This window comes from Pan troglodytes, chromosome 9 (assembly GCF_028858775.2).
Source record: "Pan troglodytes isolate AG18354 chromosome 9, NHGRI_mPanTro3-v2.0_pri, whole genome shotgun sequence".
Lineage (NCBI taxonomy): Eukaryota > Metazoa > Chordata > Mammalia > Primates > Hominidae > Pan > Pan troglodytes.
In genome coordinates this window covers 104,234,918-104,252,707 of record NC_072407.2, presented here as the reverse complement: position 1 = coordinate 104,252,707, position 17,790 = coordinate 104,234,918, and the positions used below count along the sequence as shown (strand labels likewise).

At 38.6% G+C, this 17,790-nt stretch overlaps 1 protein-coding gene across 13 annotated transcripts in view; it reads right to left on the bottom strand.

Annotated features, from left to right (window-relative positions):
* YAP1 (Yes1 associated transcriptional regulator) overlaps positions 1-17,790 on the bottom strand; it is a 125,571-nt gene that overhangs the window by 37,272 nt on the left and 70,509 nt on the right. For 5 of the 13 annotated variants that reach the window (XM_016921860.3, XM_016921863.3, XM_001151467.7 and 2 more), the window contains exon 4: positions 10,030-10,143. The exons of 4 other annotated variants lie outside the window; for them this stretch is intronic. In XM_016921860.3, the coding sequence (XP_016777349.1) occupies positions 10,030-10,143 (114 nt within the window). Of the gene's footprint in view, positions 1-10,023; positions 10,144-17,790 lie in introns of all 13 variants that reach the window. 4 more of the 13 variants (XM_016921859.3, XM_016921862.3, XM_016921861.3 and 1 more) reach the window with 1 other exon arrangement.

Sequence of the window (17,790 nt, the reverse complement as noted above, 5' to 3'; positions counted from 1 at the left end):
TGGGAATGTTATGGTTAATGTTTTGAGGAACTGTCATTCTATTTTCCAAAGTGGTTACATCATTTTTCAATGCCAACAGCAATGTATGAGGATTCCAATTTCTCCACATTCTGGACAACATTTGTTATCTTTTCAAAAAAAACTTTAGCCATCCTAATGGGAGTTAAGTGTTATCTCATTGTGGTTTTGGTTTGCATTTCCCTAATGATCAATATGTGGGGACAGTTCACCTGCTCTAACATCCTACTCTAGGTTTTGTCACAGGCTAAGTAACCTCTCCATCCCACACTCTGCACTTCTTTCCCCACTTCTGGTACCAATTTACTGTATTAGTTTGTTCTTGCGCTGTTAATAAAGACATACCCAAGACTGGGTAATTTATAAAGAAAAGAGGTTTAATAGATTCACAGTTCAGCATGGCTGGGGAGGTCTCAGAAACTTACAATCATTGCAAAAGGGGAAGCAAACATGTACTCCTTCACATGGCAGCAGGAGAGAGAAGAATCAGTGCTCAGGAAGGGGGAAGCCCCTTATAAAACCATAAGATCTTGGGAGCACTCACTATCTGAGAACAGGATGGGAGAAATTGCCCCCATGATTCAATTATTCCCACCTGGTCCCTCCCACAACATGTGGGGATAATGGGAGCTACAATTCAAGATGAGATTTGGGTGGGGACACAGCCAAACCTTTTCCCCAGCACCAACTCCCAGCCTCCCCAAACTGGATTAAAGTTTTCACATCTTTAGCTGTTCAAAAATACTGGTAACAAATATCAATACTTTAGTCAATTCAACTTCCCCCTCCTCCAACCATAAAAATTCATTATAATGTTATTTTTCAAACAATACAATCATGAATGGAGCTAAAAGAAAACAAAAAGAAATCCAGCAGAACATTTTCTCCTCATCACCTCATCAAGCAGTTTAGGGCAGGACACAAGGGTTGCTAAATGAGGTGAGACAGAAAAGGGAGAACGTGTTCTAATTAGCTTTCAGCTCTCTTTGTCCCCAGAGCACAACTAGATGTTTTTCCCCACTACGAAAATAAACTTTAAGGTCTAGTTAGGAAAGAAAGTTCAGATAATGAGACTGTAGAGAAGCAGCCAGACATGGTGATTTGCACCTGTAATACCAGCTACTTGGGAGGCTGAGGCAGGAGGACTGCTTCAGGACAGGAGTTCAAGACCAGACTGAGCAACAGAGATACACCGTCTCTAAAAAACTAAAAATTAAAAAAATAAAGGGGCATTATCTTTTAAAATATACTTGTCACTATTAATTCATGTTAGATTAATGAATAAACAGGTCAATTATAACACTTTATTTCTAATTTCATTTATTACTAGTAAAGCTCTTTCACAGAGGATAATTTATAATTTAGAAGTGATGCATACCTCAGAGTTTTTACTGAAAAGCACAAAAACTGGTCTGAAATTTGACTGGTGGCTTCCTATGTGCCTTTTTGAAAAACCTCCCTTGACCACCCAGGTGCAAGCAGGTTCCCACCACCCTAGTTCCTTTCACCCCACATTGTTTAGTACCTTTTACCATACTTAATACATTTGTAATGACTTATTTACTTGTTTAGTAGCTTGTTCCTCCCAACCCATGGCTAGCATAGTGCCTGGCATGTAACTGGCACCCAAACTTTTGTTGCATAAATAAATAAATCCTAAAATAGTTTCTCTCCCTAGTTAGGAGGATGCTATTAGTAATGCACAGGAGAATCTCCAAGTTGAAGCAAGTCCAGAATGAGTTCTAAAATGACCTTAGCAACTAGGGTAGCAGAACAAAATGAGTATAAAACAAAACAAAACAGAATCTGAACCACTCTCCTTCTAAATCACACCAATTACTTTCAACAGAAATTTGACCTTTCCAATAATTCTATAATCTCTTTCTTTTTCTTACATCTGAATCTTTGGGTTGGTACAAAAAGTAGCAAGCAACACCAAATGGTTCCTCTTTTCCAGCATATAAGATGTTTGCTGTTAATACAGAGTTAATACAAATATAACTTGAAAAAGTTTCCTTTTAAAAAACTATGTAAAAGGCTTGGCACGGTGGCTCACACCTGTAATCCCAGCACTTCGGGAGGCCAAGGTGGGCGGATCACGAGTTCAGGAGATCGAGACCATCCTGGCTAACACGGTGAAACCCTGTCTCTACTAAAATACAAAAAATTAGCCGGGCATGGTGGCAGGCACCTGTAGTCCCAGCTACTCGGGAGGCGGAGGTTGCAGTGAGCCAAGATTGCGCCACTGCACTCCAGCCTGGGCGACAGAGCGAGATTCCGTCTCAAAAAAAAAAAAAAAAAAAAAAAAAAAAAAACCCAAAAAACTATGTAAGGTCTTTTTGAGTGTGTTTGATAGGGGCTTTAGTAACATGAATAAGGCATTAGTTTAAACTATCATCTAATTGACATTGCTGGTCTTAAACTTTCATGTTTAAAAAATCCTGTATGAACAATGTACTCATTATGTAAAGAAAGATAAAAATGTTTCTTCACTGTATAATTAACTAATTGCATCAATGAAATACTGATCAAGTAGAAATTACCTATTAGTTTATCCTCCGTAACATATGTCTACTCAGCCTTGGTTAGTACAGGAGAGACTGCTTACCATAACTGATAAACTATTTTGGAACTACCTTACTGGATATTTTCCCTAGCTAACCAAAGTATTTATTTTTAGATAAAAAATAAAACATTTTAAAAAGGAACAGCGAAATTTCACAAAACATAGTTGAGACATACTGGACAGAGGAATACACCTAAAGTTGTTTACTTTTTAGAATATATCCTACTGAATTTAACATAAAATTTTAAAAACTGCAGAGCTCAAGTGTGGAACTAATTTTGAAATCTATTCTATAATCTTATGTATTAAAATATTCATTTAAGCAAATGTTTGCTTTTGAAGGAAAAAGAAAATGTAGTGAGAGCAATAATTACTAACAATCTCTATTAGTATGTCTTAAATCAGGTTTTGCTAAGCACATGGCCCGGAACTAGGCTTCAAATCTGCTTACATTAGACTTTCTGTCATGGCAACTTTATGGGAGTTTTAAATTTTAGAAACAAAGTGTACCAACAAGGCATCATCTTTAAGGCAATAAAGCTGAACTTTGCTAACATGAACATGTTTAAACTCCCATATGCTTCCAAGAGTTTGAGAGTGTGGACAAAGCTTAACTATTCAGCCCAGCACTTCCCACACCCCCCATCAGATTTGTTTGCCTGGACATACTCACCATGTGATAAGGCTTATCTTTAGATTAAAGGCTGGAAGATTTCCCTGTCTCCTCTTCAAAAGTAATTCCACACTGTGACCAGAGGACCAAAGTTAAACTTAAATGGTGCAATAAATAGTTCAAAAGTATCTCTGAAACCTCAATGCACTCAAATCAAAAAGGCTATTGAGAAGTAACCTTAAGCAAGAGTCCAAAGCAGTTACTGAGCATATTCTATTCAGTTAAAGAGTGGAAATATTCTTAAGAGCATCCAGTCTAATCCAGTCACATTTTACAGATGAGTCAAGAGAAGTTAGGTATCTTTCTGATCCAGTTGGTTATATTGTGATAGCAGAATTTGGGTCTCTTGATTTCCAACTGAGAAGGTAACTTTTTCTACATCCCAATTTAATTCAGTTGAATCAAGTACATTGTTGTAACTATCATGTGGAAAAGAGATGCTAGCCTCTACTGCAGATTGAAGAAAGATTTTTGGAGGAGATTGAAAATGACAGGTCAGAGCAATGACATAACTATTTTTCTCACAGGATAATGTACATATGAAACACTATAGAATATAACACTTAAAGAAGCACTAGCAAAATGGACATCCAGAGAAGTGAGTAAATTGATAAAGAACAGAGAACTCTGAACACATGAAAAACCAGAGAAACCACAGTTAGAAGAGAACACTGCTGGGATTAGAGCTGTATTCACACATGTGAAAGGAAGTAAATTTTTGGGTAATCAAGAAATATAAACTTTGTGGTCATTAGAATTTTCCTTAAGTAGAATGGGCTACACTATAATGAAGTAAACTAGTAAAGGGCAAGGTCAAAGCTGAGATTGGTGAGGCAAGAATTGGGTAAATAATTCAACTAGATGCCTTTAAAGTCTGTTCCAATCAGAGATCTTAAATTCTCTTATGTAATTAGAAACTTGGCCAGGCCCTATGGCTCACACCTGTAAACTCAGCACTTTGGGAGGTAGAGGCAGGTAGACTGCTTGAGCCCCAGGGGTTTGAGACCAGCCTGGGCAACATGGCAAAACCCCATGTCTACTAAAAACACAAAAAAATTAGCAGGGTATGGTGGCACATGCCTGTAGTCCCAGCTACAGGCGGGAGGCTTGTATGAGCCCAGGAATTAAGGCTGCAGTGAACTGAGATTGAGCCATGCTGCACTCTAGCCTGGGCGATGAGAGTGAGACCCTCTCTCCAAAAAAGAAAGAAACAATAAAGAAAGAAAAGAAAAAAAGAAAAACTCATTATCTTTGGGTAATTTATTCAAGATGAGTCACAATACAAGATGCAAGTGCATTAACCACTATTTTTCTCCCTCTCAAATTTTCATGTATCAGCATTAGTAGGTATTTCTGAAAGATTAACTGCATTGAATCTAAATTTCTTTTAAATTCTAGGTATCAAAAGATCAAATTCAAATTTCAGTTTTGCCATTTAACTATATAACCTTGGGTATAATTTCCCTGATCTCAGAGGGGCTCAGATTTTAGACCATATTCCCTAACTCTCCCAGCATTTAAAAAAAAAAAGCATTAAAAAAAAAAAAAAAAAGTGTTGGTGGTCCGAGGAATCATAACGGCTGTGTGGTGCTATGGCACTTAGCGGGCCAGGGATGTTGAATGTTCTGCAGTGATCAGAAGAGTAGCATTCTCCCCACTGAAAAAATGATGATTAGAGGACTCATTATGAGGGCCAAATTTTGTGAGTTTTATCAGTTAATAATTTTTTTTTTTTTTGAGATGGAGTCTTGCTCTGTTGCCCAGGCTGGAGTGCAATGGTGCGATCTTGGGCTCACTGCAACCTCTGCCTCCCAGGTTCAAGCGATTCTCCTGCCTCAGCCTCCTGAGTAGTTGGGACTATAGGTGCGTGCCACCAGCCCAGCTAATTTTTGTATTTTTAGCAGAGACGGGGTGTCACCATGTTGGCCAGGATGGTCTTGATCTCTAACCTCATGATCCATCAGCCTCGGCTTTTGAGATGGAGTTTCGCTCTGTCTCCCACGCTAGAATGCAGTGCACCATCTTAGCTCACTGCAACCTCTGCCTACCGGGTTCAAGTGATTCTCAGTGCCTCAGCCTCCCAAGCAGCTGGGATTATAGGCGTGTGCCATCACACCTGGCTAATTTTTGCATTTTTAGTAGACGGGGTTTGACCATGTTGGCCAGGCTGGTCTTGAACTCCTTACCTAAAGTGATCTGCCCACCAGGGCCTCCCAAAGTGCTGGGATTACAGGCGTGAGCCACTGCATCCAGCCTGTTACTAATTTTTATTTTTATTCTTAATTTTTTGAGACAGAGTCTCTGTTGCCCAGGCTGGAGTAGAGTGGCATGATATTCACTCACTGCAACCTCTGCCTCCTGGATTCAAGTGATTCTCATGCCTCAGCCTCCTGAGTGACTACAAGCGTGCACCACCACTCCCAGCTATTTTTTTCTATTTTTAGTAGAGATGGGGTTTCACTATGTTGGCCAGGCTGGTCAGGAACTCCTGGCCTCAAGTGATCCATCCACCTTGACCTCCCAAAGTGCTGGGATTACAGGCATGAGCCACCACACCTGGCCATCTTAATAATTTTTAGCTCGCAATAGCTCTTTTTATCTAAAACACACATCTTTTCCTCTGTACGCTAAGTAATTAATGTAGTCCATAACCAAATACTGACAGCCCAGGATAACCAGGAAAGACTTGAGTTGATAAGGGGAAAAAGAGCCTCAAACCTCAAAACAAAACAAAACAGAACAAAAAAACCCTCACTTTTAGCATACAGCTATCAAGAGACTTGCTTTGATAAAATTTAAATAATTAGATGCTGACATTCTCTTTGCTCAAGACTCCATTAATAAAGTTACCAATTTGGTTTCTAGAGACTTCAGTGGTTTTCCCCCAACACTAACAGGATGGATTCTTAGTTATTTAGTTGGTTGTTAGGTGCATTTTCATCAAAAGGAAAATATTATTTTTAACAACAGAAATATTTGGCTTAAAAAAGAAAAAATGTTAAAGAATGTCTCAAAATTTTTATAGATATTTAATTATTAATGCCAAATATTTAACTCTGATGAAAAAAAAGTCTCAACAACCCTCGGCTTTAGTCTTATTTTAATAAGTTGCATATAGGTATTTGTATTTCACTTATCCTTTTATTTCTTATTTCAAGACATTATAGTAACACATACACACGTGTATGTAAATGCACAGAAAGCAAGTTTTGGGAAACTGAAACAAAGGAACCAAAATCAACATATGAGGTTTAATACCTCTGACATTTCTACACATAGAATTTCTGTGCACAGAACTGTAGTTAGGAATTAAATATTCTGTTTTTGTCACTCTGGACTGTTCATTACTTGCTTTAAAATTCAGAAGTATAATTTTTTCCCCAAATCTCTTGCTCCAGTATTTTGTTTACACCAAATATTTTTATCCCAGTGGTGCCATCAGCACTTATTTCCTAAAACACAGATTGGTAACAATATTTGAATACATCTTTTTATAATACAAACAATAGCGAAAATAACATTACATAAAAGATCAGTTTATCAACTATTAGTGTTTTAAAGATCTTTTTTCATTCTGAACAGCAATTATAATTTCACTGTGTTTTCATTAGGCCTTTTACTGGAAAATGTCCATGACTATATTATATAAAATAATAGATCTACAACATACAAGGTGATGTTTAAACCTGAGACTCATGTTTGCCAGTACAAAATCTCCAGGGAAAAAAAATCATCTCCTATGTGTTTATATGAAATAATTTAATGGCTTGCATAATACTCAAGGAACCATTTTCTTGAACAAAGAGTAAAAACACTCCTAATATGACTCCTTAAAAAAACAAACAAAAAAAGCCCTATTTTTCTTAAAACTCAATAAACATCAGTGCATCCTTATTGTCATTTGATGTCACTTCATGATTTGTTATAAATTACTAATGAATTCTCTAAAATTAAAATATTAAAGAAATAGCTTTTAAATGTTAAAGAAAAAAATCATTAAAAAACCCAATCCACAACAAATTACTCTTTTATTCCCTAAAATTACATAAATAACATTAATTTCATGTGAGACGTGAAGGATTGATACTATAAATATAGTCATGTGTCACTTAATAACCAGGATATGCTTTGTGAAATGGATCACTGGCAATTCTGTTACTGTGCAAACATCTTAAGAGAGTACTTACACAAAACTAGATGGTATAGCCTACTACATGCCTAGGCTGTAAGGTATAGCCTATCGCCCCAAGCTACAGAACTGTACAGCCTGTTAGTGTGCTGAACACTGTAGGCAACTGTAGCACAACGGGTGGTATTTGTGTATCTAAACATAGAAAAATTACAGTAAAAACACAGTATTAGAATCATATAGGACCACGACTGTATATGTGGTCTGCCGCTGACTGAAACGTTATTATGCAGCAAATGAAGTGTAATTACTAAATATGTTTAATCTTAAAGCAAATGGCTGTATTCTAACTATAATTAATCTGAAAGCATCTGATAAATAAACATATAAAAGGGGTTGTTTGAAGGAGCTAAAATTAAGCTTCTCTAGGGGCTTAGCTCCCATTCTAAGACACTGAAAGACACACATCTACTTGACTTAAGCCAAAAATTGATAAATATTTTAATATAGATTTGAAGAATATCGAAAAGCAAACTCCACAACCATGAAAGCAATATCCTACACCATTTGTTTGTGTTTGTATGGCCCAAAGGGTCAGAAACAAGGGGATAGTTTATATTTCTTTGGCAGAGATAAAACATAATCCACTATGCAGAACTTCTGATTTCAAGGAAAACTTCAAATCCAGCAGCTAACAGCTTGTCTCTATTTGCTGTCACTCTAGATCAGAGAAACCCACACGTTTTTTTTCTTTCCTGCCCCCCTTCAGTTACACTTGAGCTCTCTGAGTGAAAAGGTCTGGAACAGATTAAAAGTCGGGCCACAAAATAAAAAGCTCTGGCATATTGTCAAGCCTGTCTGGAATACACACACGGTGGGCCCAAAAAGGGAAACTAAATGCAATAAGAGAATTTTATGAAACTTTTTCTGGGCACATCTAACTGTATGCCTGTGTGTACATAGCGTGCTGGAGGCTGGTAGTGTTTTTAAACTACCTTCTCCTCTTAAAACAAAAGACCAAGCTGTGTGTGTAATCAATAGTCTACTTAAGCTTACAGAAAAGTTGTTTTATTTCACTGTTTTAAAGGAAAAAATTTTTTTCTTTAAAAAGCTTTGTTCTTCCTGATCTCTGCAGTTGGTAAAGCGTTCGTCATCATCTTTCATAACCTTATGTCAGGGAAAAAAATTCCGCAACACCATTCTTCAGAATTTCCAAAATGTGGAGAAACTGAATTCATTTCATTAGAGATAATTTAAGGAAACATGGCTGTTATTGTTCCAGTCCATACAATTGGCCGTATTTATTAAATTCTCTATCTTACTTGGTTTCCTGTTCCAATCACAAGGGCTAATTCAAATAGTAAACAGAATCTGAAGTTGCAAATTATTAACATACCTCATTACTTTTTTAACACCCAAACAGGTCTTGAAGCTTAAAAGGACAGTATTTAAGCCAAACCGGTTATCTGTCAAAATGACATCACTGCCCTGATCCTGCCATTGACTTAACTTGAACAGGGGGTTCAGTCAGTTTGGGGCAAACTTGAATTTATTTTTTTAAAGGTATATATAAGACACAAAATAACTGCTCATAATATTCCCGATGGAGAAGTTATTTTATCCAACCAGCTCCAGATAGAGTTTTTTTCTTTTTTCCCCCCGCAGGGTTGTGTTTTCATGGCATTCACAGAGTTAATTCCTCTTTCCCGTGAGGGCCCCGCAGTTGTTGTTAGGTCAAACCCTGTAAAGCTTCAAAGGTTCCGAGTCCCCTCAGTCTGACCTATTCAGTGATCTGCACATTGTTTTCATTTAGCTGCATCTAGTCCAAGATGAAGCTTCAAAACCATAATTATCAGCTCTTTTTTAGATGCATATTCCATGGCCTTGGAAAAATATCTCAGAAACCCAAATGAAAAACTGAAAACAGTTTAAAACACACACACACACACACACACACACACTTTTTTAAAAAGCACTGAAGAACTGGTTACACCCTTATCAAAATGTACACATTTGGAAGGGGAGGGGTTCCTTTGTGCAAATGTGATTTATTCATGAGATCTGGAGGGGAATATGGCTTTCTTTGTTTTCTGAATGAAGAAAAAAAGAACATTTATTTTTCAAGAGAGACAGAAGAGGGGGCACAATGCTTTCACTGGGCCATTTCTGGGGTGACATATTCCTCCTTAGGATGGGAAACACTACAACACCCAGGCATAGGATGGTACTCATCACTCTCAGAACCTAAGCACAAGCAGACATCAGGTCACTGACAAAAGCTGGTACTCCTGGTCTGAGGTGTTGCATGACAGCCTGATTATTATTGCAGCTAAAAAAAAATCATTTTGAAAACAATCACTGTGTTTCTCCCAAAATGTGAAAGGAACAAGTGATTCTGGTTAGTCGGCCATTATGACATTCCCCCACCCCAACCTGAGGAGCCCTAAAAATCTGATTCAGATCTAAATTTCTCAAGTTTACAATGAGAAGGATAAAAACACTACTGGTAAACGTTGGGTGGGCAGGGTCATTTTTTAATACTATAAAGCAATGCGATTTTATTTAAATGTGCTTTCCGAAGTATATTTACAAAAAAAATTAGCAACCAAAAGCATCTAAAAAGGTTTTGAGATGAACCTTTACCAAAACGAGGGTCAAGCCTTGGGTCTAGCCAAGAGGTGGTCTTGTTCTTATGGTTTATATAGTAAATTTCTCCATCCTGAGTCATGGCTTGTTCCCATCCATCAGGAAGAGGACCTATAATACAGAAAAAAAAAAAAAAATCATGGTTTTTATTTGGTGCACCTAAAAAAAAAGCGGGAGGGGGTACTAATTTAAAAAGAAAACACATCTTAACATAAAACAATTCACTGAAACATATTTAAGGCTGTGTTCAGAGAAGAAAGGTAAACCTATATACCGGCTTCTTCTCCACTAAAAAGAAACCACCAAATAATAAAATGAATATTCCTCAACACAGAGATGAAGAAAAAAATTTTTTTTCCAAAAAATCCTTTTGGAAGTCATGGCCCAAATAATTACTATTACTGTTAACATAAGACATGGAAGAGCTTGCAGCTCAGAAACTACCACCCAATCCAATCAGTTTTGTGACAATACCTTCCTAGGAACACCAAGGTTCATTAATAAGAAATATATGCAAGTATTTTTAGAACGTCGAAAATATCAAAAACATTCTATTTAATATAAAGCACATTTTAGCTAAGACAGCCAAGCTCTATTTATTTCCATGTTTTATGTGAGTGGCTCACACCAAGAAAACCGTAAGACAGAAAGCTACAGTCCAAACAAAGCTTATTTTTAAGCAGACCAGAAATTGCTAATGGGTTGGGGTTGCAATTTGAAGTTTAAGCTTGTTGGAGGCTTGGGAGGAGGCAAGATAAGTGCTAAAGCTGTTGGAAGGCAAACTTTACGGAACATCATTTGAGAGATAGGACTAAAGAATACAGTTAACTCTAAAAGGATTTTCCTATCTTTATAGGAATAGAGAAGTCAAGACAATTGTTCTTGGGAGGTAACAGCAATGAAAAGAGAGGCCCAGAATAAATAACTAAAGTATTCAAACATAATTCTTCCTGATTTCCTTGTCCCTCCCAACTCCCCCAGTTCCCATTTCCAACAGGAATCAAAAGAGGCAGGGCAGGAGATACAAACTGGGATGGTCAGTACATGGCTAAAATCTTTCCTTCTGTGGACTAACATGAATTGAACACTTATCTTGTGCTAGTCATTGTTCTTATATATTATGTACATTAATTCATTTAATTCTTACAGTAAACAAATGACATAAGCAGTAGTACTACTTATTCTAATGAGGAAACTGAGGCACAAAGTGCCAGGTTGATCAGTCTGGTACAAGATCACAAAGCTAGTTAGTACCAGGAATGGTACTCAAACCCAGGCAGCGTGATTCCTAACCCACTGACTGCTCTTCACAACTATACTTCTTTTCATTCATCTCCCACAGATGACCAGAGCCTAAGTATCCCTCCTATGCACAAATAGAACGATTCCCTTCTTCCTGTATTGGCAGTCCACACCAGTCTCATGGGTGATGCTGAATAAGTAACTTTGGTTAAACTGACCACTCACACAAGGCCCATGGGACCCAAAGTCCTATTTTTAGGCCAGTTTCATTCGTATTAGGAACAGATCAATTTGCAGCTGCATTTTCAAAGGTCTACTTTGATGGGGTAAAATCCTGTTAGGAAATGCAGACGTGTGGAATTAGTTTTCTCCATGCCTAGAATCCTTAGGAAGGCTCCCCTTCAGTCCTGGATGTGTAGTACACACTACTAACCAAGTCCAGAGGTAGAATTTGTTGTACACATCCCAAGTTTACCAGAGGGTGAATGAGAAGCAAACCTGTTTATCACATGTATATCAAACCTTTTCTCACCAGCTTTCACTGTCATTTTGGGCTCTATTTCCTCCCCAGAAAGACAGAACTCCAAAACTGAATATTAATGGTTTGCTACTATCTTTAACTGTAAAATGGCTGAATTATAAAAAGCTTTTGCAAAACAACTAACTGTATTTAAAATTTTTAGGCACTGAAAATACCATGTGACTATACATGGTGATGAACAAGTCAATAGCAATCACTGAATGCCTTTGGGAGCATCAACTCAACAACCCCAAGATCTCATTGTAGCTTTCAAGCCTGCTTGAATATATGGGTTTCATATATGTGGTTTAAACACACACACACACACACACACACACACACACACACACACACACACACACAGAAACAGCATTATTCCCCACCTTAGCTATCTGAATGAGAGCCACAAGAGATATCTAGGATACAAACCAACCTTCCCTACCTGCTCCACTCACTTCATTTTGTAAATTCCACTTATATTCTCTCCGATGGGTCTGTCACAGTCCATCTCAGAGAACTCAGCCATCAATACTTACCAGCTCTCTTTTTTGACCACTTCCTCAGTAACTGGCTTTCATCTCTTCTCACTCCAAGGTCCTCTATCAGTCACCAGGGGTTTCTCTTCTTAAAATATTTTCGAATCATCTTTTAAACATGTCATTCATTCTTACTAAAGAACATTCCTATTGCTCTCCATCAAGAGGAAAATGCCTAAATTCTTTACTAGCTGGATTCGTTTCTGAAGTCTTCTTCAGATACCCAGTTTTCCCACCAACTTTCCATAAAATCATGCCATCTCCTTGTATATGCCGTTCCCATTATCACAAATACTCTGCAACCCCTACCTCCTAAACTCTTAGTCATTCTGCAAGAGACAGCTCAGATGTCACTTCTTTAATTCAGCCTTTCCATACTACCTCAGACAGAAATTAGTTTCCTCTTCCATTCTCCATGCACATTTAACAGGTAGAATTGTAATTACTTGATTACATATCTGTTCTCCTGGCAATGATCAAGTCATTCATCTTTACAAGCTTGTAGGCTAATACCTGAATAGCTGCTCAATAAATGTTTGATGGAAGAATCAATGTCTTGCCTTTTAAGTAATACTTTGAACTTTCTGTAAGCTTAAAATCATGTAGAACCTATATTATTTGCAATTAACATTTATACCAACACATATATACCAAATACAAAATAACACTTTATATTCATTTTATCTTTCATTTAATACTCTCTGGGTAAAAATATAATGTTATATGGAAAGAGATGGCCCAAAATAGGATACTTTCTTTGTACTGAAAGAAAGCTGCTCACCAAAGGCAAGGAATAGATTAGAAAAGATCACCTTTAAATAACTTTTCACCACACTATCTTTGTCATAGAATTAAGTTAGAGAAAACTGAAAAGAAACAATTCTTCCAGTGTTAATGAAACAATACAGATGAAGGCTTTATTCACAAAAAAAGAATTTTTAGTCCAGTGGTCCTTAGAAGAAATTCAGTGACTTGATTCTCAATGCAGGATTCCAAGTCATTCTCTTAAACTAACTGTTGAATAACCATGAAAAGGAGAGAAAGCAAAAAGTGATATGTTTTCTGAAAGTGAAACAAATTACACTTAGTGAAAATGTGTTTCAATCATCTGTTTGGGCTAGGGTTAGGATGCAGGAAGGTTAAGTCCAAGGGGGGAAATGTAGGATTACCACAAAAATAAATGTAAGAGGAGACCACAGTGGCTCGATCAAAATAAATTTAGGATGCCTTTATGTTCAATTTATATTCTGATTATAATGTGCTATAAATATTCATCAGAATCACCTCGAGGGTTTGTTAAAACACATGTTGCTGAGCCTTACCCCTATACTTTCTGATTCAGCAGGCCTGAAAATTCCCAGGTGGTGCTGATGCTGGTCTAAGGAACACACTTTGAGAACCACTGATTTAAAACAACCACTTAGGGCCACGCATGGTGGCTCACGCCTGTAATCCCAGCACTTTGGGAGGCTGAGGCAGGGGATCACGAGGTCAGGAGTTTGAGGCCAGCCTGACTAACATGGTGAAACCCCGTCTCTACTAAAAATACAAAAAATTAGCCGGGTGTGGTGGTGAGGGCCTGTAATCCCAGCTACTCAGGAGACTGAGGCAGGAGAATCACTTGAATCTGGGAGGTGGAGGTTGCAGTGAGCCAGATCACGCCACTGCACTCCAGCCTGGGCAACAGGGTGAGACTCCGTCTCAAAAAACAACAACAAAAACAAACAAAACACAACCACTTAGAATTCTTGAGCTAGTACAGAAGTATTTCTCAAATTTATCTGAGTTATACACAACCACATCTATTCATTTTAGGCAGTTTGGAGATCAATCTATGCAGGTCTGGGAATAGTACACAGTCACATCTGCTAGGATTAGGCAAATCTACCATGACAAAACAGGCACCACAAGGGCAGTACGTTTTTTTTTTTAATTTTATTTATTTATTTTGAGAGAGAGTCTTTCTCCGTCTCCAAAATTCATTTCACATTTGTCCTTAATGACCAGATAGAAATAAGGAGTAGGTGGCAGGAAGTAAAAAGAATGGATGCGACCCATAGGAGTTATTATTTTATTTATTTATTTATTTATTTTTTTTGAGACGGAGTCTCGCTCTGCCACCCAGGCTGGAGTGCAGTGGCGCAATCTCGGCTCACTGCAAGCTCCGCCTCCCGGGTTCACGCCATTCTCCTGCCTCAGCCTCCCAAGTAGCTGGGACTACAGGGGCCCGCCACCACGCTCAGCTAATTTTTTTGTATTTTTAGTAGAGACGGGGTTTCACCGTGTTAGCCAGGATTGTCTCGATCTCCTGACCTCGTGATCCGCTCACCTCAACCTCCCAAAGTGCTGGGATTACAGGCGTGAGCCACCGCGCCCGGCCTATTATTTTATTTTTTTGAGACAGGGTCTCATTCTGTCACCCAGGCTGGAGTGCAGTGGTGCAATCCCGGCTCACTGCAGCCTTGGACTCCTGGGCTCAAGCGACCTCCTGCCTCAGCTTCCTGGGGAGCTAGGACTACAGGTGCACACCACCACACTCAGCTATTTTTTAAATTTTTCTGTAGAGATGGGGTCTCACTATGTTGCCCAGGCTGCTCTCGAAATCCTGAGCTCAAGAGATCCTCCCACCTCGACCTCCCAAAGTGGTGGGATTACAGGTGCGAGCTATCATGCCTGACCGAGAATTACTACTGGCCATTTACCTTCGAAACATTTTTAGTTGAGAACTTTTCACTTCCTCAATACAGATGAAGAGTTCTTTCTCTGTGCTAGTAAAAAAATTTCTTTATATCTATGTCATAGCATTTATCATTCAGTATTATTATTTTTGTTTTGATTTTTTTTTTTTTTTTTTTTGAGATGGAGTCTTGCTCAGTCGCCCAGGCTGGAGTGCAGTGGCATGATCTCGGCTCACTGCAAGCTCCACCTCCCAGGTTCACGCCATTCTCCTGCCTCAGCCTCCCAAGTAGCTGGGACTACAGGCGCCCGCCACCATGCCTGGCTAATTTTTTGTACTTTTAGTAGAGACGGGGTTTCACTGTGTTAGCCAGGATGGTCTCGATCTCCTGACCTTGTGATCCACCTGCCTCGGCCTCCCAAAGTGCTGGGATTACAGGCGTGAGCCACCGCGCCTGGCTCATTCAGTATTATTTCATTATGCATGTTTTCTTCCTGGCTAGACTGTGAAATTCCTGAACACAGGAGTATATATTTTGCATTTTCCATTTTTGTCCAGTATAGGACCTACTAATTAGAAATAGATTAGGAGGCCAAGGAGGGAGGATCATGAGGTCAGGAGTTTGAGACCAGCCTGGCCAACATGGTGACATGGTGAAACCCCATCTCTACTAAAACTACAAAATTAGCCGAGTGTGGTGGCGCACACCTGTAGTCCCAGCTACTTGGGAGGCTGAGGCAGGAGAATCTCTCATACCCGGGAGTTGGAGGTTGCAGTGAGCCAAGATTGTGCCATTGCACTCCAGCCTGGACAACGGATGCGAGACTCCATCTCAAAAAAAAAAAAAAAAAAATAGAATAAATGTTGGCTGAAATGAATGTAATTAAAATCCTTTGTTTATGCTTGTAAAACAAAATATTGTTTCATTCTTTCTATGTAAGCTCAATTTCTGCATTATTTTTATGTATCATTTAAACTGAAGGGACAGGGATATAGCAAATACTTTTACTCAACAAGTATTTATTGAGTTCCTACTATATTCAGGCCCTGGAGATGGAGCAATAAACAACATAGTCCCTATCTGATGGAATTTATGTTCCAGACAGAAGACAGTACAATGTTGGCTAATGATACGTGCAGCAAAAATAAAGCAGCATGCATGAAAGAAAGAAAAATGAAAAATGGGAAAGAAAAAGAAAAATGGGAAACAGTTTTTTAGAAAAGCAGATCAAGGGCAGGAAGTGACCTGTAAGCTTTGACCTAAATGCATTCCTAGCCAAACACGTGACATTCCGGGCATGGGCATCCCAGGCAGGGGAAAGCATGAAGAGGCTGCTACCTGTGGATGGGGCAGAATAAGCAGTTCGCTTTGTTTTTATGGTTAAGAATCTACCAGAAAAACTTTAATTATTTCAACCAGTAAATACTTAAAGGGGATTACCATTATTAAACAGTAATTCCAATACCCCAAACTCATGACAACCTCTAGATTGGTGAGAATGGATAATACACATTTTCACCCCAATTAACTTTTACACACTCAAAAGCTGGGCCCTTAGACGTGAAAAAGATGTGGAAGCTTTTCAAGGCTGGGCTATCATGCCTGACCACCAACACCGAAGTCTTCTTTCGAAGAAAAGATTAAAAGTAGGCCCTATAGCAAAAAGGAAGAGAGAAACAGGCCAGCATTTTAATGAGACGTAAAGAGGGTGACATGGTTTGGATGTTTGTCCCCTCCAAATTTCATAGTGAAATGGGATTCCCAAAGTTGAAGGTGGGGCCTGGTGGGGGGTGACTGGGTCACGGGGTGGGGGGTGGGGTCCCTCATGAATGGCTTCGCACCATCCCCTTGGTCATAAGTGAGTTCTCATTCAATTCACCTGAGATCTGGTTGTTTAAAAGCCTGGGACTTCTCCCACTCACTTTCTTGCACCCTCTCTCACCATGTATCACACTGGTTCCCACTTCCCTTTTGCTAGGATTGTAAGCTTCCTGAGGTCCTCACCAGAAGCAGACGCTGGCACCATGCTTCCTGTACAGCCTGCAGAACTGTGAGCCAAATTAAACCTTTCTTTATAAATTACTCAGTTTCAGTTATTCCTTTATAGCAACACAAAATTAGATTGACAGAGGGTGAGAAATTTGATTCAGGATAAGCAAAAAGAGAGTAGTAGGCAATATATAAAATAATGCATAAATTAGAATTACTTAAACTTGAGGGAAGCGAGTTTTTATGTAAGATTTACTACTAGTATTACTTGATTGACAACTTAGCTACTATAGCAAAAACCAACTCCCTGTGATATTTTAAAAAGAAATACTCCATGTCATAATACTGAAGGTGACTCACCATTAACTTCCTGCTCTTGCCTAAGGACCTTCTTGCATTAGTAATGACTAACTAAAACCATTTGCCATGTCTATTCAAACAGGAAAATCCTGATTAACTACACCACGAGTTAGAGGACCAACCTCCCCTTGTCACCTGCCCCACAATTTGGGAATAAAGAAGTCACCTAGGACACTGAAGTTTACTAAACACACCCTGATGAGTCGTACAAAGTACAGGATTATCAAGTAGTTTCCTTAGAAAGTAACAAGAGTAGCTGGAAAAGTAGATTCAATGACCTTTTAAAGGAACATTCTGCCTGCTGCTTGTTTTGAAATTCTGGTCTCGTGTATTTATGATGATTCACAAACTGTTCTTACTATATACAAGGCACTTTTCCTAAGTTCTTTGCAAGCAAATGTTAAGTCACTTAACAACCCTACGATGGAGGTAC